General features: G+C 45.6%; 1 protein-coding gene across 2 annotated transcripts in view; it reads right to left on the bottom strand.

Annotated features, from left to right (window-relative positions):
• Positions 1-202: 202 nt before the first annotated feature.
• LOC141128689 (uncharacterized) overlaps positions 203-26,881 on the bottom strand; it is a 146,874-nt gene continuing 120,195 nt past the window's right edge. Inside the window, exons 1-6 of one of the 2 annotated variants that reach the window (XM_073616123.1) lie at positions 9,790-9,911; positions 2,728-2,852; positions 2,558-2,629; positions 2,034-2,093; positions 1,821-1,910; positions 203-703 (exon numbers count right to left, since the gene is read on the bottom strand). In XM_073616123.1, the coding sequence (XP_073472224.1) occupies positions 225-703; positions 1,821-1,910; positions 2,034-2,093; positions 2,558-2,597 (669 nt within the window). In that variant the 5' untranslated portion in view covers positions 2,598-2,629; positions 2,728-2,852; positions 9,790-9,911 and the 3' untranslated portion in view covers positions 203-224. Of the gene's footprint in view, positions 704-1,820; positions 1,911-2,033; positions 2,094-2,557; positions 2,630-2,727; positions 2,853-9,789; positions 9,912-26,881 lie in introns of those variants that run through there. The other variant, XM_073616124.1, reaches the window with a different exon arrangement.

The raw sequence follows: 26,881 nt of genomic DNA, 5'->3' as shown, positions 1-26,881 counted from the left end.
TAGTAGAGAGAAATCTCTTAAATTTTCTACGTTCAGCCTGATGGTTAAACGTAGAAAAACTACAATTATAAGGCCTCTAGTAAGTTAGTAACAATAAATGGACTAGTTCATTTAGATAAACATCACATGAATCTAACAAGGAAAGCAAAACTCAAGAAAACAATTATTTCTGAACAAAATTTTTTTATTTTTAACATAAACAAAACATAAAATAAAAAAAAAAATTATAAAAATATATTCTCCCCCAACCTGGTGACCAGTCGCTGTAGGGACATATTAATGCTAGTCATCTGGTCACCAAGGTACCGAGTAGCCTCCAGTTGCCTCCTAAGGCTATGTTGGTACCTCTCCAGAGCCACATAGTGATGGAGCTGCCGGCGATTATGGAGGGCCAAAGAGTGACATAGCCTCCTGGTTAAGGCATATTGTCTCTCTTGGACCTCCACAATGTGCCATAGATAATCATTCACATGTGGCTCTGGAGGGGGGATGTGTACTGGTCCTGGAGCGGGTGGAGAATCCACACCAGGACGCACTGGGGAGGAGGCAACAATGGGTGTGTCCAGGTGGGGAGATAGTGATGAAGGGTGGAGGAGAACATGCTCTGTAGAAACAGCTGGGGAGGAGGGACAGTCAGCCCAACCAGAGGCGGGCAGGTACAGGCCTTTGTCCACCGGGTGGAGGTGAAGGATGAAGACTTCACCTATGAAGAAAAGAAAATACATTAGATAGATAGATAATACAATACACATGGATTCTTCACCCTAACATTATATAAAGGCAATTATCTCCCAGCCCTTGTAGACAATCATGTAACATCTTGAGATGTTTTCACTTCCACTACCAGTTTTCCATTTTTGATATTCAGTGAGATGCACCTAATCAATTTGTGTGTAGGAAATAGTGGTGTCTGTGTCAATTCGCTGCGTCATACCAAGTTTGCAGAGCTGTGCAGGAAGGTGTAGTACTTTACTGTGCTTTGACCGGGGTGGAGCTAAGTGTCCTCCCCGGCCAGAGTACAAAGGGATTCCCCTCTACACATCGAGCAGTGTAAAGGGGAATCTCCCAAAGATTTTATCCACTTGGTCGCACGGCCGGCTGGAGAAAATCTTAAGGTGTAATGGACGCCTAAGTGCTGACGGCCACTAACTAATCTACCTCATCCAGACTGACTGACTGTCGCAAATATGGAAGATCAGTTGCACTTGAAGAAAAACATATCAGCTATACCAGCTTTTAACATTACACTCACCAAAGAGAAGCCATTCAAGCCATTGCATTTGGGATGACCTAATAAAAAGTTGTTTAATAAAATATAGCAGGCTACTTTTTAAAGTTGATAATTTTGTATGGCCACTGAATGAATAAGTCACACTTCTGTTCTAGGCTAGGTAGGTTACTCACTCCTGGTCTAGGCTAGGAGGTATAACAGGTATAACATCATGAGAGTGTTAATGCATGCATTAGGGGCATGCCAGAGATTGAACATGTCCAGGGACTGCCAGCCAATAGCTGGAGATTCTTGTCTGACACACCCCCTCCAGCCTGCTGTGTTATTCACGATGATTAACAGTGATTGGCTCAGACTGGGAATCTGAACTGCAGCAAGAAGGTGACGTGATCAGGGACATTGAGGAAATAACAAGCACAGGTCACGCTAACAGGAAGACTGGAATCAGCTGCAGAGGAGGACTAATAATTCCAGCTAAACCGAAGCCTTGCAGAATAAATCACAACCATTTCTAGACAAGGTATGCCATCAGCATTTCATATTTAAAATACTATATTTGCTTGGAAAATACAAAAAAAGTTATACTTACTCCCTGGATCTGCCGCGTCTGGCTGTTCTTCCACATCACCAGCAGCCTCTACAGGGCAGGTCTCCTCCATCTCCTGCTCAGCCTCAGCAGCTGTTGATTAATGATAGAAAAGAACACTACAATCTTCAGTGTACAACAATCTCACACATTAGTACAAGAACATTGAAACATGTATGATCACTCAGCAGATACCAGCAAGATTATACTACTTACACGTGGGCGTTGCTGCCTCAGCCTCCTCCTCCTGAGTCTCCCCCTCTGACTGGATGACACCTATTTAAAGGAGAAATGATGAACGTTACAATGTTCAAGCTTCAACTTACTATAAATAAATATACTGTAATGTATATAGATAAAATGAATTATCCATTAGCATGGCAATACAGGGCAGGTCACTAACATTTATCTACAAGGCAGGGGGGACATGCATTCACCATTTAGAAAAAAATCAGTAAAAAAAAACCAAAAACAAACAAAAAAAAAACGAGGCACTTACCTGTCCTGGTTCCAGCGGCGCCGGCGAGTGCTAGGTGCACCGCCACTGATCAGGCGCCTCCGTTCAGAGCGGCGATGTTCTGTCAGATTATGTAAGTTACGCAAGTGCTTACCTGACAGAGCGTCGCAGAGGCTCTACCTGTCACTGCTTGAGCGAGCAGCAATGACACTGGAATCGACAATGGAAGGCTGGACAAATGGAAAAGGACCCACTGTATTAGTGTCACTACTACAGTACTTACTGCACGTTGCTGACGTGGAGGACTCCTGCTCCTCCGCCATCTGCCTCCGGCGGCGCTGGGCCTGGATACGATCTTTAAATAAAATCAAACACATCATGGTAAATGTTGCATCTCATGCTTGACAAAAAAAATGTCTTGCACACATTGCACAATGCAATGCTGACACCAACCTTGATGAGCCAGGAGCTGGGTGATCTCATCCTCCCCTACACCCGCTAGGAGCTCCGCCTCATGGGGGAGGAGAGGCACCTGCTTCCCTCTGCGCCCCAACTGCCTGCGTTTCTGCGCTATGGAACTGCAAAACAAAAAGAGAAGAGAAACGGGTTCCACAATTAAAGTACAATTGTAATCTGAAAATGACATCAACACATGAAACATGTAGAATGAACCCGTAGAATGAAACAATGCAAATTGAATTTTTGGATTAGGCGTATTTTTTCATGTAGCACAAGATTTGCAAATTTATTTATTAACCAAATTTATTTTAAGAAAAACGTATGCTTTTTTGGTGCACAATAAAATATAAAAGACAGGATTGGGATTTTGCCAAGTAAATATAGATGTCCAGTCCACCTTTCTAATTATTACGCGGTGCGCGCTTGTGTGAACTGTGTATGGTGTAAAATTTCCTTTCTTGTTTCTTTTGCAAAGCATTAACCCACTTGCGGATGTGGACCCCCCCATAGTAACTAAACATATGGCGGGTCTGCAAGCTGGTTAAGTCCATCCACCGTAAGACTTTTTATTTTTCAGTAACAAAAAAATGTAAAACCCAGCAGTGATCTAATGCCACCAATAAAAGCTCTATATGTGGCGGGAGAAGAGTATAAATTTCATTTGGGTAGTACATCGCAGGAGCGTGCAGTCGCCAGTTAAAGCTGCAACGTGCTTAATAGCAGAATATGGCCTGGTCAGAAAGGGGGCGTAACCTACAGGTGGTCCAGTTGAACTTAAAAGCACTTACTGCTCAGTTTAGTGATAACTAAGAACAAATAACGGCCATGGAAATATTCCTCTTAAAATGATTGTGGCGATAATATATTTAACATGTGCAACTGCAAACTATGCTTTCATGTGTAGGCTAGGTACACCTATGCGCAAATTTGGTTTTTCAAAGGAGGGAGGATAAATTGAAAATTATTTATTCCTTTAAAAAAAAAAACTTCACTTAACTTTACTGACATCACATGTGATAGCAATAATATATGTTTGTGTGTGTGTGTGTGTGTGTGGAGGGGGGGGACTTGTTTTTGGGCATAATATGTGATTTCATTTTTAACCACTTGCCGACCAGCTCACGCCGATATATATCAGCAGAATGGCACGGCTGCGCAAAGTAACGTGACATCGGGACCCACGGACTCGATGTCCGCCGGGTGGCGGTGATCGTGTCACGGAGCTAAAGAACGGGGAGATGCCGATGTACACAGCATCTCCCTGTTCTGTCTAGTGACAGGACAGTGATCTTCTGCTCCCTGTCATTGGGAGCAGTGATCAGTGTTATGTCACTGGTAGCCCATCCCCCCACAGTTAGAATCACTCCCTAGGACACACTTAACCCCTTCAGCACACCCTAGTGGTTAACCCCTTCCCTGCCAGTGTCATTTTTTACACAGTAAAAACAGTGCATTTTTTGAGCTTTGATCATTGTATAAATGACAGTGGTCCCAAAATGGCATCAAAAGTGTCAGATGTGTCCGCCATAATGTCGTAGTCACAATAAAAATCGCTGATCGCCGCCATTACTAGTAAAAAAAATTATTAATAAAAATGCCATAAAACTATCCCTATTTTGTAGACGCTATAACTTTTGCGCAAACCAATCAATAAAACGCTTATTGCAATTTTTGTTATCAAAAATATGTAGAAGAATATGTATCGGCCTAAACTGAGGAAACAATTTGTTTTTTATATATTTTTTGGGGATACATTACTTATATAGCAAAAAGTAAAAAAAAAAATTGCTTTTTCTTCAAAATTGTCGCTCTTTTTTGTTTATAGCGCAAAAAATAAAAACCGCAGAGGTGATCAAATACCACTAAAAGAAAGCTCTATTTGTGGGAAAAAAAGGACGGCAATTTTGTTTGGGAGCCACGTCGCATGACTGCGCAATTGTCAGTCAAAGCGACACAGTGCCGAATCGCAAAAAGCGGCACGGTCATTTGGCAGCCAAATCCTCCGGGGCTGAAGTGGTTGAAATGTAAAAAAAAAAAAAAGAAGAATTTTTTGCGACAGGCAGTCGGCTCACGCCGATGGCGATAGGTCTCCTCAACCCTTCTGGAGATCTCCTCCCACTTCTCCCGCTTCCACTCCTGAGCGGGGGCCACACAGCTGCATCCAGCAAGGAAGCGTTTCCTTTACAAGGACCTGGGACTCACTGTGAGTCCACATAAGGTTACGCTTCCTGCTGGTTGCAGCTTGTGTCCCCCTCCTCGCCCATTTTTGGATGATGGTGTTGGGGGTGTTGCTGTTGCCTCCATAGAAGGCCCAGGAAGTGGAACGTCCTCCATGTCATCAAAATTCATTGATGCCTTTGAGACTGACACAGACACAACGTCGGATGCCGCGCCCGCCATTGCACTTGCGATTGAGAAACGAATATGAAAGTTAGCTGACTGTTGGGGTAGAGTAGACCAATGAATGAACGATTAAGATTCAACAAAGCAACGAAAAACATACAAACGTCGAATCTTTGGCTTATGGTGTCTGTCGAAAGTTCTAAGAAGATTCGACGGAGCAGCTAGTAAACTGTACGATGATGCAATCATACATTTCCGGTCAAATGCATCCGCCCATAGGCTATAGAAAAATTCTAATGTTGGTTGACTAGTAAAATAATTAATAAATATAATTATTAATTTATTACTAGTCATACAACATTAGAATTCTACTACAGCTAGCTTGTAGGCGGAAAATTCGACCGGAAATGTACGATTGCGGCGTCATACAGTTTAGCTGCTCCGTCGAATCTTCTTTGAACATTCGACAGACACCATAAGCCTTCAATGACTTATTCGACCTTATTTTTTTAACAGAAAAGTTTTTATTAATCTCCATCGGAGAAAGTTTTCAGTACATTATAAAATTAATAGACATAAAAAAAGGGGATAATAAAATCAAACAGATGACAAAACAGCAGATATCATAACAAAGTGTAAGACATATTAGCCAGCATGTTATTTACATGTATTTCTCAGTACATAGCCTCAGTATTGCTTTCTTGTGTAGAAATGGGGTAGGGTTGTCTTTAATTCAAAGGATAAGATGTCATAGGTATGAATAATCCTATCCTATACCAACCATATGTAGCAATAATGGAATTGTAAGGGGTTTCTTTGGGGGGTGAGAGGAGTGGGGGGACACACTGAGGGTCCTGAACCTGATCCGCCCAGGTGTAGAGACTGGGACAGACTGGGGTCCTCTCTCATTATAATCAGGATTTTAGTTGTCAGCCTAGACACCCCAGATCTTCTCAAACTTTTTAGGACATTTTATGACTCATATACATAAGTTTATAAAGTGGAAGGGTAGAATCAATAAGCTTTTTCCACTGCCCAACCGTCGGGAGCTCCGGCTGCTTCCATTTAGTTAGGATGGCCTTCCTGGCATAGAACGAGGCATAGAAAATCGGTAACCTTTTGTAAGTGTTTGTGGTGATATTGTCACAGACACCGAGTAAGTGGACATGGGGGTCAAGTCCTATGGTCAAATTCCCAATCAAGTTGATAGATTGCATCACTTCCGTCCAGAATTGTTGGATAGGAGGACAAGACCACACCACATGGTAGAATGTTCCCATTTCAGTATTGCATTTTGGACATTTGTCAGATTGGGTGGGGTATATCCTAGCAAGCCTCTGGGGTGTATAATATGCCCTGTGGAGGAATTTCAGCTGAATGTACCTATCCCTGGCGGATATCATTAAAGGTATATACTGTTGGATACCATCTTCCCAATCATCATCCGTCAGGGAGGGCACATCCACCTTACATTTATTAAAGAGCCCAGCCCCTTGGTCATCAGTCCCACAGGATACCCGAAGGTACAGGGCAGAGAGGATACGGTCCACATTGGCTGAAATAAGAAAGCGCTCCACCATATGTGATTCCAAATGAATGTCAGTGGGAAATTGGGCTTGTACGGCATGACGTAGTTGTAGATAGCGAAAAAACATCTTCGCTGGAAGTTGGAAAGTGTGTTTTAGTTCATCATATGAGAGGAGCGTGCCTGCTGGCATGATATGTTGTAAAATTTTAATATCATATCTAGCCCAGATAGCTGGGTCTGGGATAAATAATAGATGTGGTAACCTAGGGTTGCCCCACAATGGCGTATAGGGGGAGAATGTGTTAGGTGGGTTGAGTTTAGCAGTCAGTTGTTCCCAAACCTTGACCGTCGTACACATGGAGACTGTCATTGCGGCCTGTGCTCTTGGGCCCCTGAACACTAGGTTACTCAGTGCCGAGTACGACCCCAGGATGGCTGCCTCCAGGTTAACTGCTGGGTTATTTCATGACTGGGTGAACCACCAGCGTACTGTTACCAGCACCGCTGCCCAGTAATACTGTTTAAAGCACAGCAGTGCCAATCCACCTGCGGAGAGGGGAAGTTGTAACACCATTTTAGCCACCCTAGGGGTCAGCCCTGCCCAAATAAAGGAGTTGATCACCTGGTCTAGTTTTTGGAAAAAGGAGGTAGGGATGGGAACTGGAGTATTTCTAAAGACATAGAGGAACTTGGGGAGAAATGTCATGTTGAGAAGGTTAATCCTCCCTACCGGTGTTAATGGGAGGGACTTCCAGGTCAGGCATCTGCGTGTGAGTTCGTGTAAAATAGGGTAAACATTATCCGCTAGGTAACAGGAAGGCTCTTTCTGTATTTCAATGCCCAAATATTTGAATTTAGAGACCGACTGTAGTGGTATATGGGGAGGAGGGGCGGCTGGGACAATGGGAAGAGAATGGATTTGGTCCAATTAATACGTATCCCGGAAAAGGACCCAAACAGGTCAATAACCCACAGGGCCTCCTCCAGGGAATTCAAAGCATCAGGGAGATAGAGGAGGGCATCATCTGCATAGAGGGCGATCTGTTACCTCAGTGGGCCCACCTCCATCCCCCTTGTGGCCCCAGATGACTTGATGAGGATGGCCAGGGGTTCGACAGCCAGGGCAAATAATCCTGGAGACAGTGGACAACCTTGTCTGGTTCCCCTGTGCAAACTAAAGGGGGCGAGAGTGTGCCATTAGTTCTAACTCTCGCAGTGGGATTGGCATACATTAGCCAATTTGGGTCCAATATTAAACTTCTCCAAAACTCGCCAGAGGAATTCCCATTCGATCGAGTCTAAAGCCTTCTCGGCATCTAGGGAGGCCACCACCCCAGGGGAGTCTGTGGCCACCACATGTGATATGTTCGTATACAACCGACGCAGGTTTATGTCAGTGCCTTTCCCTGGCATGAAGCCTGTTTGGTCTCCATGAACCAGGGAAAGGATGACCGAATTAAGACGGTTCACCAATATTTTCATAATTATTTTAGCATCAACATTAAGGAGTGAGATAGGTCTGTATGACTCACAGAGCTCAGGGTCCTTTCATGGCTTAGGGATCACCACGATCACAGCCTCTGACATAGATGGGGGAAGAGATTTATTCTCCAGCATAGTCAGCAAAAGCTCATGGAACTGTGGGGCTAGGGCTTCACTGTTAGTTTTATAAAATTCGGCCGGTAGACCATCTGGGCCCGGGGTTTTGGCAGGCTGGAGCAGTTGCACTTCCTTAAGGGTGATTGGTGCATCTAGTTTGGCATTGTTAGCCTCCGATAGGGTAGGGAAGTCTATTTGAGCTAAGAAGTCCCGTAGCGAGTCCAGTGTGTAGTTTACCCTAGATGTGTATAAACTTTCATAGTATTGTACAAATCTAGCATTTATCTGGACAGGGTCTGACTGTATGTGTCCCTGGTCATCTTTAATATTTGCAATGTGTGCCACAGTGGAACGCTCCCTGGCTAGCCATGCCAGCAGCCTGCCCGATCTCTCCCCCTGTTCGAATATCCTCTGCGACTGCAATAGCAGAAGTTTCCGAGTTGCAGTGGCTCTCATCACTGAAATTTCACAGTGAAGCGTCTGGAGTGCAGCGTATGTCCCCGCATCTCTGGTAACCACATAGCTAGACTCCAAACTCTGGGCTCTATCCTCTGCCTCCTCCAGGGCGATCCTATTGCTTTTCCTGACCTTACTAATTATTGTAGAGTATTGTCCCCGTGTATATGCCTTATAGGCATCCCAAATCATTGGAGCAGGGGCTGTTCCCCTATTCTGTATCCAGTAAGAGTCCATCTCTCCCGCAACCTCAGGGGCTACACGCTCATCAGTTATCCAGAAACCCGAGAGTCGCCAGAGGCTACTGCCCACTGGCGAGTCCGTATTAAGTTGTAGGAAAAAGGGAGTGTGATCAGAGATACCACGTGGAAGGATTTTAACCTCCTGGGTGCGCAAGAGTAAGGAGCCGCTAACATAGAACAGGTCTATTCTAGAGAAGGAGGCGTAAGTGGCCGAGTGACAAGTGTATTGTTTGTCTTTGAGATATCGCCACCTCTACACATCACTGAGGCCATATTCATCCGCCCATCTTAACAGCGGGGAATCAGGGGTTACATCAGTGCCAAGTTTATCCATACTGGGATTAGGGGGGTATATTAAAATCACCAGCCAATAACACAGCCGCAGTAGGGTACTGCGCCAGTATAGGAGTCAGCTTATGGAGGACAGCCAGGACAGCCGGAGGTGGGTTATACAGGCCAACTATAACTACTTCCATCCTGTCACACATCGCATGAATAGCAACATACTTCCCCTCGGGTTCCAAATGAAGATCTAGGAGGGTGAAGGGTAAAGATTTGTGGACCAGGACGCTGACTCCTCTGGAGTAGGTGGAATAGGTAGAGTGGTAATAGGATCCCACCCAGGGCTTCTTTAGAGCCAGCATCCTGCTCCCAGTTAAATGTTTCTCCTGCAATATGCAGATGTGGGGTTTGTACTGTTTAATGTAATTTAATACCAAGGAACGTTTTATTTTGGAATTGAGGCCTCACACATTCCAGGACAAGACTTTAAGTGGGGTCATTTGGGCATCATGGGGAATATCTGACAGGATTGGAACAGCCTTAAAGCTGTAAAAAGTTTGCACAGTATAGCAGCATTTCTAAAATGGGATGTAACCCTCCATGTACCTTTTGTTGGATAGACTTCTCCCTCTAGTGGCAAGAAAGCAACATTACATGTCTTCCATTTAGCTAGAAAATCATAAAGATCTAGAAAATAAGAAAAGAAACAAAAATAGAACTTGGAGTAGAACCAGTCACTCTGAAACCCCCCCTCCCCCCACCCCACACCACCGCCCAAACTATGGGGTGATATATATTATATATATATCCTATGGGCGCGCTGTTTATCTTTCTACCATAGGTGCCCAGGACACAACACCTATCATATGGGTACATGGGAGGGAATGTCCATCCAGGTGTTGGTCCTGAACTATCAAAGGATACATTTTAAGAAACGTTCTAAAAGGAAGTTCAATGTGTAAATATGAATTAATCTGTCTTCCCTGAGGTAAAACCCTCAAGGAATGGTCTAAAGCTTTCTGTTTCATTCAAACCCGGAGGGGTGGGGGGTGTTGACATTAAGATCTAATCCAGCGCATTTCACGCTGCAGTAGAATCTTATTCCAATCTCGCCCTCTGAGTGGAATATTACAGCTGACAGCCAGACCATCCCCAACCTGGTAGGAAGGCGCAGGCAGACGTCTGTGGTCAGTATGGAGTCTGTACCCATCATTAGCATGTCGCAAAGCCTCCTGGACTTGTGCCCAAGTGGAACGAAGACCAGGGAGATGCTTCTCCAATGCAGGAATACTCTGCAGGACAAAAAAGTCAGGCAACATGGAAGGTTGGAAACCATAGTTCGTCATAAACAGGGACAATCGGGAAGCAAAATTCAAGGCACTATTGTAAGCAAACTCCGCCCACGGTAAGAGGTCTGACCAGTTGTTATGATGGTCAGAAATATAGCAATGTAGGAATTGCTCCAAGGACTGATTGGTTCGTTCTGCGGCCCCATTAGACTGTGGGTGATACGCAGAGGAGAAAGCAAGCTGAATTCCGAACTGTGCACAAAAGGCTCGCCAGAACCGGGACACAAACTGACTACCCCTGTCCAAGACATTCACCTTGGGTAGCCCATGTAAGTGAAAGATCTCCCGAGCAAAAATGGAAGCCAGTTCCTTAGAAGTGGGCAACTTTCCTAAGTGGAATACAATGAGACATTTTCAAGAACCGTTCAACAACCATAGGGATAACTGTGCTGCCCTGGGAGTTGGGTAACTCCACAATGAAATCCATAAACAGGTGGGTCCAAGGCCTCTCTCCATTAGGTATGGGTTGTAGGAGGCCCGCTGGAAGGTGTCATGGAGTCTTACACTGAGCACACACGGAACAGGCAGCTACGAAGGTGGTTACATCAGCACAAACTAGGCCACCAGAATTTTTGGGAAATGGCCCAAAAGAGTTAATTCTTCCCACGGTGGCCAGCAGCCTTGGGAGAATGGTAAGTCTGGAGCACGGCAGTACAGAGACTCTCTGGGACAAAGCAGCGGTCACAAGATTTCTCAGGAGGAGAATGGACCTGAGCAGCAAGAATTCTGTCACCCAAAGGAGAACAGACTGGTGCGAACCGTAGCCAGAATACGATCAGGAGGAATCACAGGAACCAACTCCATCTTGGAAGTAGAGGAAAATTGTCATGACAAAGTGTCAGCCCTTACATTCTTAGTACCAGGTAAGAATGAGACAATGCAATTGAAACTTGACAATAAAAGAGCCCATTGTGCCCTTCTGGGAGAGAGGGGTTTAGTTTCAGACAAGAATGTGAGATTCTTATAGCCAGTAAGAATGAGAACCGGCACAGTGGTACCTTCGAGGAGATGTCTCCATTCTTTCAGGCTAAAATGATTGCTAACAGCTCTCTGTCACCAATCAAATAATTGCACTCCGCAGGTGACAACTTCTTAGAAAAGTAACCACAAGGATGCATGGCGCTCTCTGGAGGTAGGACTTTGAGACAGAAGGGCGCCAACTCCAGTCTCAGAAGCATCAACCTCAAAAATAAAAGGTAATGTAGGATCAGGATGAGACAACACAGACGCAGAAACAAAGGCAGGCTTGAGACTCTCAAAGGCCTTAATGGACTCCGGAGACCAACTCTGCGGGTTACCATCTTTTCTGGTCATATCAGCCAGGGGCTTGACCAGAGACGAGAAGTTAGGAATAAACTTCCAATAATAGTTGGCAAAGCCAAGAAAACGCTGTAGAGGACGTAAACCCACGGGTCGGGGGCCACTGTAGGACTGCTGAAAATCTCTCTGGGTTCATCGAAAAACCAGCAGTGGAAACGACATAACCCAGGAATTTAACATGTTCAAGATGGAATTTGCACTTCTCCAATTTACAATAGAGATTGTTCTCTCTTAGTTTCTGAAGCACACGACAGACATCTGTATGGTGGCTCTCCAGGGACTTTGAAAATATGAGGATATCGTAGAGATAAACCACCACACATAACTGCAAAAAATTTCAGAGGACATCGTTAATAAATTCCAGGAAAACTGCTGGGGCGTTACAAAGGTCAAAAGCCATTACGAGGTACTCATAATGGCCTGTTCTGGTATGAAACACAGTTTTCCACTCCACTCGTCACCCTCTTTAATCCTCACGAGATTGTATGTCCCCTCTCAAATCAAGCTTCGTGAAAACAAAGCTCCCTTGAGGCGGTCAAATAACTCGCATTCTTAATCGTGAAACGATTGCGACCCCTATAAACCAGCACCAGCAGGAGATGAGGATTTGCGGATGAAACCTCAAGAAAGTGCATCTGCAACATACTCCTCCATGGCCTTATCATCCAAGACTGACAAAAGATAAACCCGGCCACCAGGGGGTATAGCGCAATCATACAACCGGTGTGGAGGCAAACTACCAGCTTGACAAAGACATTGATAAAATCGCTGCACTCCTCCGGCAGGGAGGAGAGTGAAGAGGTGCACAGGACCTTAACTACCTTCTGGAAGCATGTCTTACTGCATTGTGGCAACCAGAAGAGAACCTCAGCACAGAGCCAGTCGAAAGAGGGGTTGTGCCTCTGTAACCAAGGATAACCAATAACCAGCGAAAACATAGGTGAGGAAATAAATTGGATTTGGATTATCTCATGGTGAAGGGTCCCTACGGCCACGGACTATGGAGCAGTCTCATGAGTCACATGGCAGGCTGTAGAGTAGGGGTGCTGAAATTAATCGTTGCATCGATGCATCGCGATTCGGGTGTCCCTGATGTGGCATCAATGCATAAGGACCGGAAAATCGATTGCGGGTGATGTCATGACGACTAGCCCCGCCCCTCCCGGAAAGCGCTCGGAGCGTTTTTTCAAAATTACTTTATTTTAATAAATGCTATATTACAATGGATGATGTGCCCCACTGTATGTGCTTTTTAAAAAACGATGTCACTTCATACTGAATTTCACAGTAGTACGATACATGTGACTCCCGTCCCGTCCCACCCCTCTCCGCTCTCCTCTCCGCTCTCCTGAGTCCTGATGTCAGCAGGGAATTCTCAGCCCTGTCCGCCTCTCCTCTGATACGATAGCTATAGTCAGCAGGCGGAGCTGAGAATTCCCCGCTGACGTCAGGACTCAGGAGACGTGAGAGGAGAGCGGAGAGGGGTGGGACGGGCCGGGAGTCACATGTATCGTACTACTGTGAAATTCGGTATGAAGTGACAGTTTTTTAAATGAAATTTTTTAAATTTATTTTTAATTCAAAGCGGAGTTCCAGTCAATTTTTTGTTTATTAAAAGTCAGCAGCTACAAAAAAGTGTATCTTCTGACTTTTAATAAAAAGACACTCACCTGTCCCACAATCCAGAGACGTGGCCACCCAAACCCTCCCTTCTCTCCCCAGCCTGTCCACAGCGCTGGCAATACTACTGTGTGCATCCGGCTGTGACAGCTTGCAGCTTCACAGCTGGGTGCGCATGTCTCACTGCGCTGTCCTGCATAGCCGGGCAATCTTTTGGGAACTGTGATGTGTCCCAGAAGATTGCAGGGTGGAAGGGCCGCCTAGGCGGCCCAAGCGTAAGTGGGAGCTTGTCGGTAATCGTGATGCATCTTGAATCGAATCATTGAGCAGATAATCGTAATCAAATTGAATCGTGAGACCAGTGAAGATGCGCACCCCTACTGTAGAGGTCTCCCGTCAAGAGCCTCAATGGCCAGTGGCATATCACGCAGCTGCAGCAGAATCAAGTGCTTCAATACAAAGGCAGCATCAATGAACAGGTCTGCAGCCCCAGAGTCGATTAGAGCCTGTATCTCGATGGATGACTTAGCCCAAGAAAGGGTAACCGGAGCCAGGGGTTTGTCCTTCTGGATAACTGGGGATGAAAAACGTCACCTAAGGTATGTCTGTGATAGGACCTCAAGGTTCAGGCGTTTCCTGGACGGGTAGGACAAGACTTCAAAAAGTGACCTGCCTGGACACAATAAAGGCACAATCTCTCCCTCCTCCTAAGGGCTCTCTCATCCACAGAGAGAAACGTGAAGCCCAAGTGCATGGGTTCATCTTCACTGACTGACTTGGTACCAGGAGGCATGGGAGGTGAGGGAGGCAAGGGTGGGACTGCAGAGCTGGGAGACAAATGTACAGGAGGCTTCCGCAAGCACTCGTGAAAAGAGAGTCTCTCTGAGTCTGGAGTCAACGAGGATGGCAAATGTGATCAACTTCTCCAGCTCAGTGGTTATATCTCGGGCTGCTATCTCATTTTTGATGGTATCCGAGAGACCATGAGAAAAAGCAGCCACGAGGGCCTCATTGTTCCAAGCAACCTCTGCTGCCAGAGTACGGTTCAATGGTGTAATCGGCAACAGTTCTCGTACTCTCTTTGATGGACATGAGGCACTTGGCAGCAGAAGCGGAGCATGCGGGAACGTCAAATATCCTTTTAAAAGAAGCCGCAAACTCTGGGTAACTCAGGACAATGGGTTTTTGTGTCTCCCATAGAGGGTTTGCCCAGGCCAAGGCTCTCGCAGAAAGCAAAGATATCACGAAACCTACTTTGCTTCTGTCCGTCAGCTACGCCTGGGGCAGCATCTCAAAGTATATCTCAACCTGGTTCAGAAACCCTCTGCATTGGACTGGATCACCCCCAAATCACTGGGGAAGCGGAGTAGAACCAGGCATACCACTTATAGAGGTAATACTCGAGGTGGGTGCCTGCACAGAGACTGAAGCAGCAGCAGAGACAGCCTGCAACACAGGTTGCACCGGAGCAGCCACAGTGGGAGATTCCAGGTGAGCCGTGCGATTCAGGAGTGTCTGTAATGCCATGGCAAACTGATTCATGCGATATTCCTGCTCATCCAATCTGGAAAAAATATTACCAACAAGTGGATTTACTGCATCTTTTGAATTCATGGCCTTCGCCTACTGTCAGAAACCATGAATCAGAAGTACACTTAAATCACACTTGTTTAATAATAAAAGTAAATAGAACAAACGTAGTCAAAACATAGACAAAGTTTGGTAACCAGAATGGATAGTCAGACAAGCCAGAAAGTCAGGAAGCCAGGAATCTGCCTGGTGGAACAGCAAGCAGGATCTGGAGCCAGAAGGAACGTCAGCCAAGCAAGTCTAACAAGAACGCAGGAGAGTCTCTGATGTTGACCAGGCGAAGGCAGAGATCATCCGGGCTGGACGGCTTAAGTAAGCAGGACTGACAAGCAGGATATCATCAATAGGTGAAGTCATTGTGGAGAGATAGGAGCTGGCAATCAAACAACAGCCGAGCGGCCAGCTCAGAGAAGGAAGGGCTGAGCCCAGCCCTAACACCTGTACTCTTAACTTTGGAATCAAAATTTTTTTTTGTTCTGTAATTCTCTGGTCGAGGCATGTTCCATGGATTTCTTGTATGCTTGCTGCAGATTTTCGTAAGCTTTCAACATAACCCCCCTATGGGAAGTCAAAGATGTTCCAAAAGCTAAATCAATAGGAAGGCACGCTTCTCTTCCAAGCATGAGTCGGTATGGAGAATAGCCAGTAGCATAATTTACAGTACTGTTGTAGGCATGGACAGCAGCTGTAATATGATTTCCCCAGTGCTGCTTCTTTTCTGTAGGTCCTCAGCATAGTCAGCAAAGTTCTGTTAAACCTCTCAGGTTGAGGATCCCCTAGCGCATGGTAAGGCGTGGGCCGAGACTTCTTTATGCCTAGCAAAGTGCACAGCTGATGGATTAACTGGCTCTCAAAGTATTGTCCTTGGTCAGAATGGATTTGGACAGGCAGCCCATAATGCACGAAAAACTTTGACAAAGACTTTGGCCACTTTGGTCACCTGTTGATCTTTAGTGGGATAGGCCTGCGCATAGCGGGGGAAATGATCAGTCATCACCTGGACATTACTTCTTCCACCTGTATCGGGTTCCAGGTACAGGGAATCAATGCAAAACAATTCTAGAGGCTCCTGGCTCCACAAATGCCCCATGGGAGCAGCCCAATCTGGTAATGTCTTGCGCTGGATACATGCTAAACAGGAATGACAATAACTATCTACCTCTCCTCTCATGTTGGGCCAGTAGAACCTATCCCTGACTAAACGAAAGGTTCTGCCCCTAAATGTCCATGGTCATCATGCAAAGCTTTCAGGATTGTTGCACGGTGCTTCTCAGGAAGAAATAGCAGCCATTTTTCTTCCATGTCCTCAGGAGGATCTCGCCTATACAGTATTCCATCCTTCAGCTGCAATCTATTACATTCCCGATGTAGAATCTTCGCTCCAATCACAGAACTCTTCATTACCAAGCTTGGATCCTGCTTGCTCAGGGCTTGGATAGCCAGATGGCATTGCGGATCCTAAACCTTTCTCCCATCTTCTTTGAACAACCGAGGGAGGCCCTCTCCATGTACTTGCGTCAGCCCACAATCTCCTGGCCATGCCTTAAAACAAGGCCCATACACCTTCTGCAGTAACATAGGCCCAATCTTCTTGTTCCTCCTCCTGTTGATAAGGCCTACGAGATAAGGCATCTCCATCTCGATTCCCTGTCCCAGATCTGTACTTCAAACTGAATTGGAATCCAGCAAGGGCAACCAGCCACCTATGTCCTGTTGCATCCAGTTAGGCAGAAGTCAGAAGATAAGTCAAAGGGTTATTTGTCTTCACCACAACCACAGCCCCATACAGGTAATCCTTCAATTTGTCTACTACAACCCATTTTAGAGCCAGAAACAGCTTGTGGATGGGATAATTTTTTTTCTGGTGGAGTGAGGCTGCGACTCACAAAAGCCACTGGTCTGAGACCACCGTCTTGTTCTTGATAGAGAATTCCTCGCAGTCCATCTCTACTGGCATCTGTCAGTACTAGGATCCCTTTAAGACCCAGCAAAACTCACCTGACACAGCCTTTGCCTGGGAAACAACAGTGATTAGCCAGTTTACCTTTAAATCACCTGTATCAGCACACAATCAGTGCTCGTGATAGGGTTGTTACCTTTGTGTGCCACTGCTTGACCCAGCTGATATCTGCTTTGTATATTTCGTGTATGACCTAGTTTTTGACCCTGCTTGCTCGCTTCTGATTCGGCACCGTTTGCACTCTGATCTACCTGTGTATGACCCAGCTTGCCTAGACTACGCTTTCCCTAATTCTACTGCAGAACCAGACTGAGCATTACTACTTGGCTGCCCAGCTAAGCTCTACTTTCATCTGCAACTGAACTACAGGAATCAGCCAACCTCTACCTTAGTCTGCAGCGGTGAACTACAAGGTTCAGCCAACATCTACCTTCATCTGCAGCGGTGAACTACAAGTCCCAGCTGACCTGCTCTGCTTAGAAATGCTCATGGTATGTGCTCTTATTCCTTAAACTCTTTGCATAATCAGCACACCTGAACTGTTACCTGTTATCTGCTCCTAGCCTGACATTATATATAAAAAGGGAAGACTGTCATGGATCCTGAGCAGGCTCAGTTGTTTGCACAGGAACTTTGCCGTTTAGCCCATCAAGTCCAGGAGATGGCCACAGAACTCACCAAGGTACAATCTCTTTCTGCTACCACCGCTATAAAAACTCCATCATCTGAGCTGAAAATTCCTTTGCCTGACCGGTTTTCTGGTGACCGTAAAGGGTTTTGCAACTTTAAAAACAGCTGCACGTTATATTTCAAGTTAAAGCCATCCTCATCTGGCTCTGAAACTCAGAGGGTTCAGATCATTATCTCACTACTACAGGCTTGGGCTTTAAGACCCCTTTCACAATGTGCCGCCCCAGGCGTCAGCGGTAAAGCGGCGCTATTGTTAGCGCCGCCTTACCGTCGTTTTAGCGGTGCTATTCGGCCGCTAGCGGGCAGTTTTAACCCCCTTTTAAAAAAGGGGTTAAATCAGCAGCGTTTTGCCGGCGGTATGATCGTGCTGCCCCATTGATTTCAATGGGAAGGAGCGGTGAGTTCACCGCTCCTTCAGCGCTCCAAAGAAGCTGCTGGCAGGACTTTTTCTGACGCCCTGCCAGCGCAACACTCCAGTGTTTGCCCTTGGGCTTTCACACTGGAGTGAATGGAGCAGCTTTTTTAGGGCGGTTTGTAGGCGCTATTTTTAAAGCTATAGCACCTGCAAAACGCCCCAGTGTGAAAGGGGTCTTAACCTGGAACCAACCATCCATCCCTGCTAACAGTAGATGCCTTCTTTGAAGCCCTCGGGTTGCTATAGGATGATACAGATCGTGCTGCTACTGCAAAATCAACCCTGCGTAACTTACAGCAAGGAATTACCACTGCTGAAATGTATTGCTCAGAGCGTCGCAGGTGGGCCCCGTAATCTGGCTGGAATGATGCCGCTCTCCGCAGCCAGTTTAGAATAGGCCTTTCAGATGCAATCAAGGATGCTCTGGTCAACTTTTCCTACCCAGCCTCACTGGAGGAGGCTATGTGTCTAGCCATTATAATTGACCCTTGCCAGCGGAAGAGGAGGCGAGAACTCCCTATGGCTGTGGCAAATTATGTACCTCCCCTGCCACCTAGTTATTCCACCTCCAGTGCCAGATCTGAGGAAGAACCTATGCAGTTAGGCTCCACCCATTTATCTGCCCAGGAACACACGCCGGCGTAACATGGGACTCTGCTTATATTGTGGCCTTATGGGTCATATGCTCTGTTCTTGCCCCACACGTCCGGGAAACTCCAGCATCTAGGTGATTGTGGGGAGGTCACCTTAGGTCTGCTTTCATCTCTCCAGGAGGACAATCGTATACTATTACCCACTGTTATTCACTTTGGGATGGGGGCTCATGAACTGCTGGCCTTTGTAGATTCTGGAGCCACTGAAAATTTTATTGATAAGACTGATTACCTCTTTGTCCCTGGAAACTTATGCTCTAGATTGCCCAGTCTGCCTGATTTCTGTGGATAATCGGCCTCTCACGACCTCGTGCTCCATTCCACCGACCCTTTCCAGTTACAATTAGGGGCTTTGCATTGGGAGAAGATTTCATGCCTTGTCATCGACTCTCCATCCACTCCTTTGATCCTAGGCCTTCCTTGGCTTCAGAAGCACAATCCAGTAATTGACTGGCGAACAGGAAATATTCTAGCTTGGTCCAATCAGTGTGTAAAAAACTGCATCCAGCACCCTATTCGATTTGCTGCCTGTCAAGTGGGAATGGAACAGATTCCAATCTCTTATATGGACTTTTGGAACGTGTTTTCAAAAGAGATTGCTGAAGCTTTACCTCCTCATCGCAGTAATGATTGTCTCATTGACCTCTTGCCTGACACTACGCCTCGAGGGAGAGTTTTTCCACTGTGTGAGCCAGAGAATCTAGCTTTGCAAGAGTATATCCAGGAAAACCTTGCTAACGGGTTCATCCATCCCTCCACTTCTCCTGCAGGCGCAGGATGCTTCTTTGTCCGGAAGAAGGATGGGGGACTGGGGCTTTGTATTGACTACAGAGATCTAAATAAGATAACTGTTCCCAATCGGTATCCTCTTACTCTCATCACACAGTTGTTCTCCCAAATCCAGGGAGCCAAAATCTTCTCCAAACTGGACGTAAGGGGAGCCTATAATCTATTGTGCATCCATGCAGGAGACGAATGGAAGACAGCTTTTAACACCAAGGATGGCCATTACGAATGTCTTGTCATGCCTTTCGGTCTCAGGAACGCGCCAGCTGTCTTTCAGAACTTTATGAATGACATTTTCCGTGACCTGTTGGGTCACTTCATGCTTGTATACTTAGATGATATTTTGATATACTCACAATCTTGAAACACATCAGAGGCACATCAGCTCAGTATTGGCCAGATTAAAGGCTCACTCAATTCTTGTAAAGCCCAAAAAGTGTTTATTCCATGTTAAACAAGTACCTTTCCTGGGCTACCTAATTTCTGACACAGGCTTCACCATGGATCCAGTTAAGATTCAAGCCATTTTAGATTGGGCACCACCTTCAGACCTAAAGGCAATTCAGCGCTTTCTGGGCTTTGCAAATTTCTATCGGAAATTCAATAAGGACTTTGCCACCATTGCACATCCCATCACCTCTCTCACCAATAAGACTCTGACTAAGTTTGAATGGACTACTGAAGTCCAGGAGGCCTTCGCTCAGCTGAAGAAAGCCTTTACCTCTGCACCAATTCTACGCCATCCTGTTCCTGAGCTGCCTTTTATTGTGGAGGTAGATGCATCTGAAGTAGGGGTGGGGGCGCTTTTGTCACAAAAAGATCCTGTAAATGGTGCCATCCACCCCTGTGCCTTCTTGTCCCGTAAATATTCCCAGCAGAGCGCAATTATGATATAGGAACTTCTAGAAAGACATTGGCTGGAGGGAGCTCGCTATCCATTCCTAGATCTGACTGACCACAAAAACCTTGAATACATCTGTTCTGCTAAAAGACTGAACTCACGCCAAGCCAGGTGGTCATTGTTCTTCTCCAGATTTGACTTCACAATTTCTCATCTACCAGGGCCAAAAAACACGCTCAAAGCTTTTTATCAGAGTCTCCTCCTCTGCTTCCTCCACAACCCAGCATCCCTGAGGATAGGATTTTGGCTTTCACCCAGACTGATATCTGAGGCTTTGTTACCTGCACAGGCTGAAGCCCCTCCCTCCACTTCCTCTGGTGTGCTTTTTGTGCCCCTGGCTCTTCATTTGCAGGTATTGCAGCAGGTACATGCATCGAAACCTGCAGCACATCCGGGATTTAGACAGACTTTTGAGATTATCTCTCGCAACCTCTGGTGGCCATCGATTAGGCAGGATGTGTTAGCCTTCGTCCAGGCCTGTGAAGTTTGTGCCAAAAGCAAGAGCAGTACCTCTAAGCCCTCTGGTCTCTTACTTCCTCTTCCGATACCTACCTGTCCCTGGACCCATTTATCTTTGGACTTTATCACTGACTTGCCTCCATCCCAGGGATGTTCCACAATCTGGGTGGAAGTAGACAGGTTCAGTAAGATGGCCCACTTTGTTCCGCTTCCGAAACTTCCATCGGCTAAAGAACTGGCATCTTTATTCATTAAACATGTTTTCAGGCTCCATGGGGCACCAATTAACATTGTCTCAGACCGTGGCTCTCAGTTTATAGCCCAGTTTTGGAAGGCCCTTTGCTCTCAGCTGGGGATCAAGTTATCATATTCTTCAGCATATCATCCTGAGACAAATGGTCAAACAGAAAGGACTAATCAGACTCTAGAGAAGATGGTGTGTTGTCTGACGGCCAATGATGACGTGGAGTGGGTCAACATCGATATGAATTAGATATTGTAAGGAATTGCGTACTCGTCTGGAATCAAGAATAAATGCCAGTAAAGTCCGTGGGCGGACTTTGCCTTTAATAAATTGTGCCAGCACATCTACTGGGACCTCTCCTTTTTTCTGTGTTTACAGGTTGCATCCTCGTGTGTGCTCCTTTGATCTTCCACCCTCCAATGTTCCAGATGCCAACACTACGATTGAAAATTTCTCCAAAATCTGGTCCGATGTTAATCGTACTATTTCTCACTCTGTGCAGGCTTTTAAGAAAATGGCTGACAAGAGGCGCTCAAAGGCACCAGGTTATAAAGTTGGTGACAAAGTGTGGCGATGATCTAGGAATCTGTCCCTGAATGTTCCATCTAAAAAAAACTTGGCCCAAAATTCAGCGGCCCTATGAAATTTTCAGAGTGTTAATCCTGTGGCCTGTAGATTAAAACTTCCCTCATCCATGCACATTCCAACTGTCTTTCACGTTTTATTGTTGAAACCTGTTCATTCCAGCCTCCAAGTAAATGAACCAGAACCTGTGGACGTGTTGGACAGTCAGGAATATGAAGTGGCATTTATTCTTGATTCCAGACGAGTACGCAATTCCTTACACTATCTAATTCATTGGAAAGGTTTCGGCCCAGAGGATCGATCTTGGGTCCCAGCTTGTGATCTTCATGTTGGCCGACAGAAGTAGTTCCATCTTCGTTATCCAAGTAAGCCTGAGGGTGTAGGAGCAACCCCTCGAGAAAGGGGTCAGTATCCCTTTAAGATCCGGCAAAACTCACCTGACACAGCCTTTGCCTGGGAAACAGTGATTGGCCAGCTCACCTTTAAATCACCTGTATCAGCACACAATCAGTGCTCGTGATAGAGTTGTTACCTATGTGTGCCACTGCTTGACCCAGCTGATATCTGCTCTGTATATTTCGTGTATGGCCTAGCTAGTTTTTGACCCTGCTTGCTTGCTTCTGATTCAGTACCATTTGGACTTTGATCTACTTGTGTATGACCCAGCTTGCCTCGACTACGCTTTGCTTGATTCTACTGTAGTACCAGACTGAGCATTACTACTTGGCTGCCCAGCGAATTTCTACCTTCATCTTCAGCAGTGAACTACAAGCACCAGCCAACCTCTACCTTCATCTGTAGCGGTGAACTACAAGGTCCAGCCAACATCTACCTTTATCTGCAGCAGTGAACTACAAGTCCCAGCTGACCTGCTCTGCTTAGACCTGCTCATGGTATGTGCTCTTGGTTCCTTGAACTCTTTGCATAATCAGCACACCTGAACTGTTACCCATTATCTGCTTCTAGCCTGACAGCATCTACATGAAGTTCGTAGGGCTTAGCAGGGTCAGCGTAAGCCAATACCGGAGCTTCAGTGAAAAAATGCCTCTTTACACTGGGAAGTCCATTAATCTTGTATCGATTCTCCCTTCTTGTGACAGCCAGACGTCTTCACTTTAGACTCGTTCTGTCCCTCTCCCTTGGCCACTTGCAACAGCTCATTAGGTGGCACTGGCTAGTATCAGAGCCAGATACACACAGGTTACATACGCAGCGATCGTTAGAGCGAGAGCAATAATTCTAGCACTAGACCTCCTCTGTAACTCTAAACATATAACCTGTAAACATTTTTACAGCATTGCCTATGGAGATTTTTAAGTACTGAAGTTTGGCGCCTTTCCACAAGTGTGCGCAATTTTAAAGTGTGACATATTAGGTATCCATTTACTGGGTGTAACATCATCATTTTTTTTTTTAATTTAAATATTCATTATTTTCTCAATTACAAAATATATATCCAAAGATTGACGCTGACATATTAATACAAAATATCAACTTTTTCTTAACTTATATACCACTTCCCTTTACACCCAACCTACCCCAGGGGCGTTGCTAGGTCTACAAAAGATTTAGGGGCTAGAGCCCATAGCAGCGTAGTAAAGAAAGTCATACGCTTGGGCGGGCATACACATGTATATAAAATAGTATACATGTGTGTATATATCCCCGGAAGGCCCCCCACTTACATCAGCGTCCCCAGAGAGCCCCCCCTTACATCAGGGTCCCCAACCACCAACCACCGCAAGACTTGTTTTTAAGTTAAAATCCTATTAACATGTTATTGCAGCCTGTGTGAACCAAACCTTGGGGTTCTACTCTATCCCCCCTCCCAGTTCCTCAGGGGGACAACCCATCTTACCCAGCCAAGGCTTCCACATCTTTGAGAGTTTATTAAAAATTGCCCAGTCTAGTAAATACCACCTTTTCCCTCCACACTGTCATGTTTACAGCCTTAACCCATTCTTCGGATGTCGGGGGCCTCATTGATTGCCAATTTTGCGCAATTTTCTCGCTTGAAATAGGCACCTTAGTACTACTGCTGTAGTGCTTGCCGGCTCTCCACCTTCCTCCATGTATCCAAACACACATACCCTGTCTTCTAATTCCAGTGTGGTCCTAAAGGTTATATTTATGATGTCGAGTATTTCTGCCCAATACCTAAACAATCTTGGGCATCTCCACATCATATGTATGAGATCTCCTGTCTCTTGGCACCTAGGGCACTTAGTGTCTGGTCTCCGGCCAAACAAACAGCCTCTTAGGGGTGTAGTAGGCTCTATGTATCAAGAACAAATGTGAGACTTTCTGTGAACGGGAAACTGACACTAAAGGACCCAGTTCTAATATCCTCCTCCACTGTTCCATTATTTCCCACAAATCCTCTTCCCAGCTTTCCTTATTTTTAGCGGACCTTGCCCCAGCCGTGATTCTACTGCATATCTGCGCATATAAGTCTGAGATAAGCCCTTTAGATATTCCTGGCTTAATTAACATTTGTAGGAGGGAGCCTTACTCCATTCCACTGCTTGTGTTTTAAACTGAGCATGCAAATTGGCATACCATACTCTCTCCTTAATTCTGCAAATGTTTTCAGAGTACTACCCTCATACATTTGGGCCAGTCATCCTATACCCTGCTTTTCCCATTCATTGATCTTCCCCATGGGCAATAGTTCTTGCAGATGTTTGTTGTTCCAAAGGGGGGGGGTATTCTGTTACCCCCTTGTATCCCATTACTGTCTTGACTAACTGCCATACATTTATAGACAGTTTTAATGTAGCACTCCTAAGGGGAAAAGAATCCGCTTCCAGCGCTTCTATTACAGTGTTATGTGGGGCTCCCAGTAGCATTATACTTTCACTGACATTCCCCCCCCCCCCCCCCCCGGTGTAATACATCTCCCCAAGTGCTGTAGCTGGGCCGCTAAAAAATAGCTTTGAGGGTGTGGGACAGCCATTCCTCCCTCATTTGTTTGTAACTGCAACATTTGCAAACTAATCCTGGCCTGGCCCTTCTTTCAGATTAATTCCCTGAAGAGGGATTCTTTTTTCTTGAACCATTTTTTTCCTATCTAGACTGGGGAGTTATGCAGCAGATACAATTGCGGCATCCAGATCATTTTATTCAAACTGCTTTGTTCCACCACAGACAAAGGGAGTCAACTTCAGATGTCACTTTTGCGCTTAAAATTTAAGCAGAAGTGGGTTTAAATTATTACTAATGTATTGGTTAGGGTCCCTCGTTAACCATATGCCTAACTACTTCATCCTCTCCACCACTTTTAATTGGGGGATTCCAAATGGTGTAGGCTTTCTTAGTGGGTCAACAGGCAGAAGTGCTGACTTTTCCCAATTTATTCCCAGGCCCGAAAACAGTCTGAATTCCTCAACTATATTCATTGCCACAGTTAAAGATGGCTCAGTATTGCCAAGAAAATGTCTGCATAAAATGCAATCTTATCCTCCCCGACTTCCTCTGAAACCCATGCATCCCCGTCGCTGATCTAATCGCAATTGCTAATGGCTCCATCGCAAGAGCAAAGAGCAAGGGCGATAGGGGGCAGCCCTGTCTCGTCCCTCTCTCAAGCTAAATTGAGTCAGAGTATACATTATTGATTTTTATCTTGGCGCTTGGGACATTATAAAGTGTTTTTACCCATCCAATAAAGATGGGTCCAAACCCAAATATCTCCAGGGCCCGCCACAGATAGTCCCACTCCAGGCTGTCAAAAGCCTTGGCTGCATCCAAGTACAGGACAGCCCTTGAGCCCATATTCTCTGTCGGGTCTGCAGATTCAAGTACACATTTCTGATATTAATGCTGGTAGATCTATTGGGGATAAACCCAGATTAGTCTGGATGTATAAGAGTGTAGATGCATTTATTCACCCTTGCCAATATTTTAACATCGGAACATAATAATGATATTGGTCTATAAGAAGATGTATCCAACTGATCTTTCCGCTCCTTCTGCAATACTATTATAGTGGCCTCCATCATTGAGGAGGGCAGTCTCCCCTCTATTGCTGCCCAACCCAATGTCTCTCTGCAGCTCTGGGAGCAACACCTCTCCATAACATTTGTAAGTCTCTACCGTAAGTCCATCTGTCCTGGGAGACTTTTGGTTAGCCATTCCAGCTACTGCCTGTTGCAACTCCTCTAAAGTTATGGGGGTCTCCATATTACTTCTGTCCCTCTCTGAAAGGACTGGTGCTTCTATTCTCCTGAAAAAGCTATGCATTTTTCTCGCCCCCTCCTCCCGTCTTGATCTATACAGATTTGCATAATATTGCCTGAATGTATCTATAATCACAGGCGTCTGAGAGGAGATCTCTCCCCCTAGCATCCTAACCACGGGGATTGTAGAAGGGGAGGAATTGGTTTTAACCAGGAGAGCCAACATACGGCCCATACTTTCCCCCTCACCAAAGCGCATTGTTTCTGGAAGAGTTGCTTATTCACCACAAATTCTTTTAATTTTTATGTTACCTCATCCGGTTCCCCCATTAATTCCAGCCAAAATGGGCTTATTTTTCAATCTCTCGGGGGACATTTTCCCCCTGTATACACCATCAGCACTAATGGTGAGTGATCCGACACCCCGCTTGGCCAATATACTATATTTTTTTACCAACGGCAGCGCTGCCCCATTCCCCAGGGCCATGTCTATGCTAGATAATGTAGAATATGAGCTGGAAAAGCAGGAGTACTGCTGCCCTTTTGGATTCTGAGTTCTCCAAATGTCATACAGTCCTACTTCTTCCAAGAATTGGGGTAGGCGACCCTCTGACACCCTGACTGTATCCCAGGTGGGAACCTAGTCTCTTATCGAGAACCTCATTAAAATCCCCCACCACTATAACCGGTATTCCTTCTTCATCCGCCAAAAATTCAATGAATCTATATAGAATCTCCAGTCTAAAAGGAGGGGGAATATAAAGGTTTGCCAACACATACGGCTTGTTCTCTATTAGGAAATACACAAAAACATAACAACCCAATTCATCTATACTGATTTCCCTGCAGGAGAAAGGCACCCCATTCCTCCACATTATACTCACCCCCTAGAATAAGAGGAGTAAATCGAATGGTATTGACACTGAAACTTCCTACTATGGAATTGTGTCA

This window comes from Aquarana catesbeiana, linkage group LG02 (genome assembly GCF_042186555.1).
Source record: "Aquarana catesbeiana isolate 2022-GZ linkage group LG02, ASM4218655v1, whole genome shotgun sequence".
NCBI lineage: Eukaryota > Metazoa > Chordata > Amphibia > Anura > Ranidae > Aquarana > Aquarana catesbeiana.
This window is presented reverse-complemented; position numbering and strand designations above follow the sequence as displayed.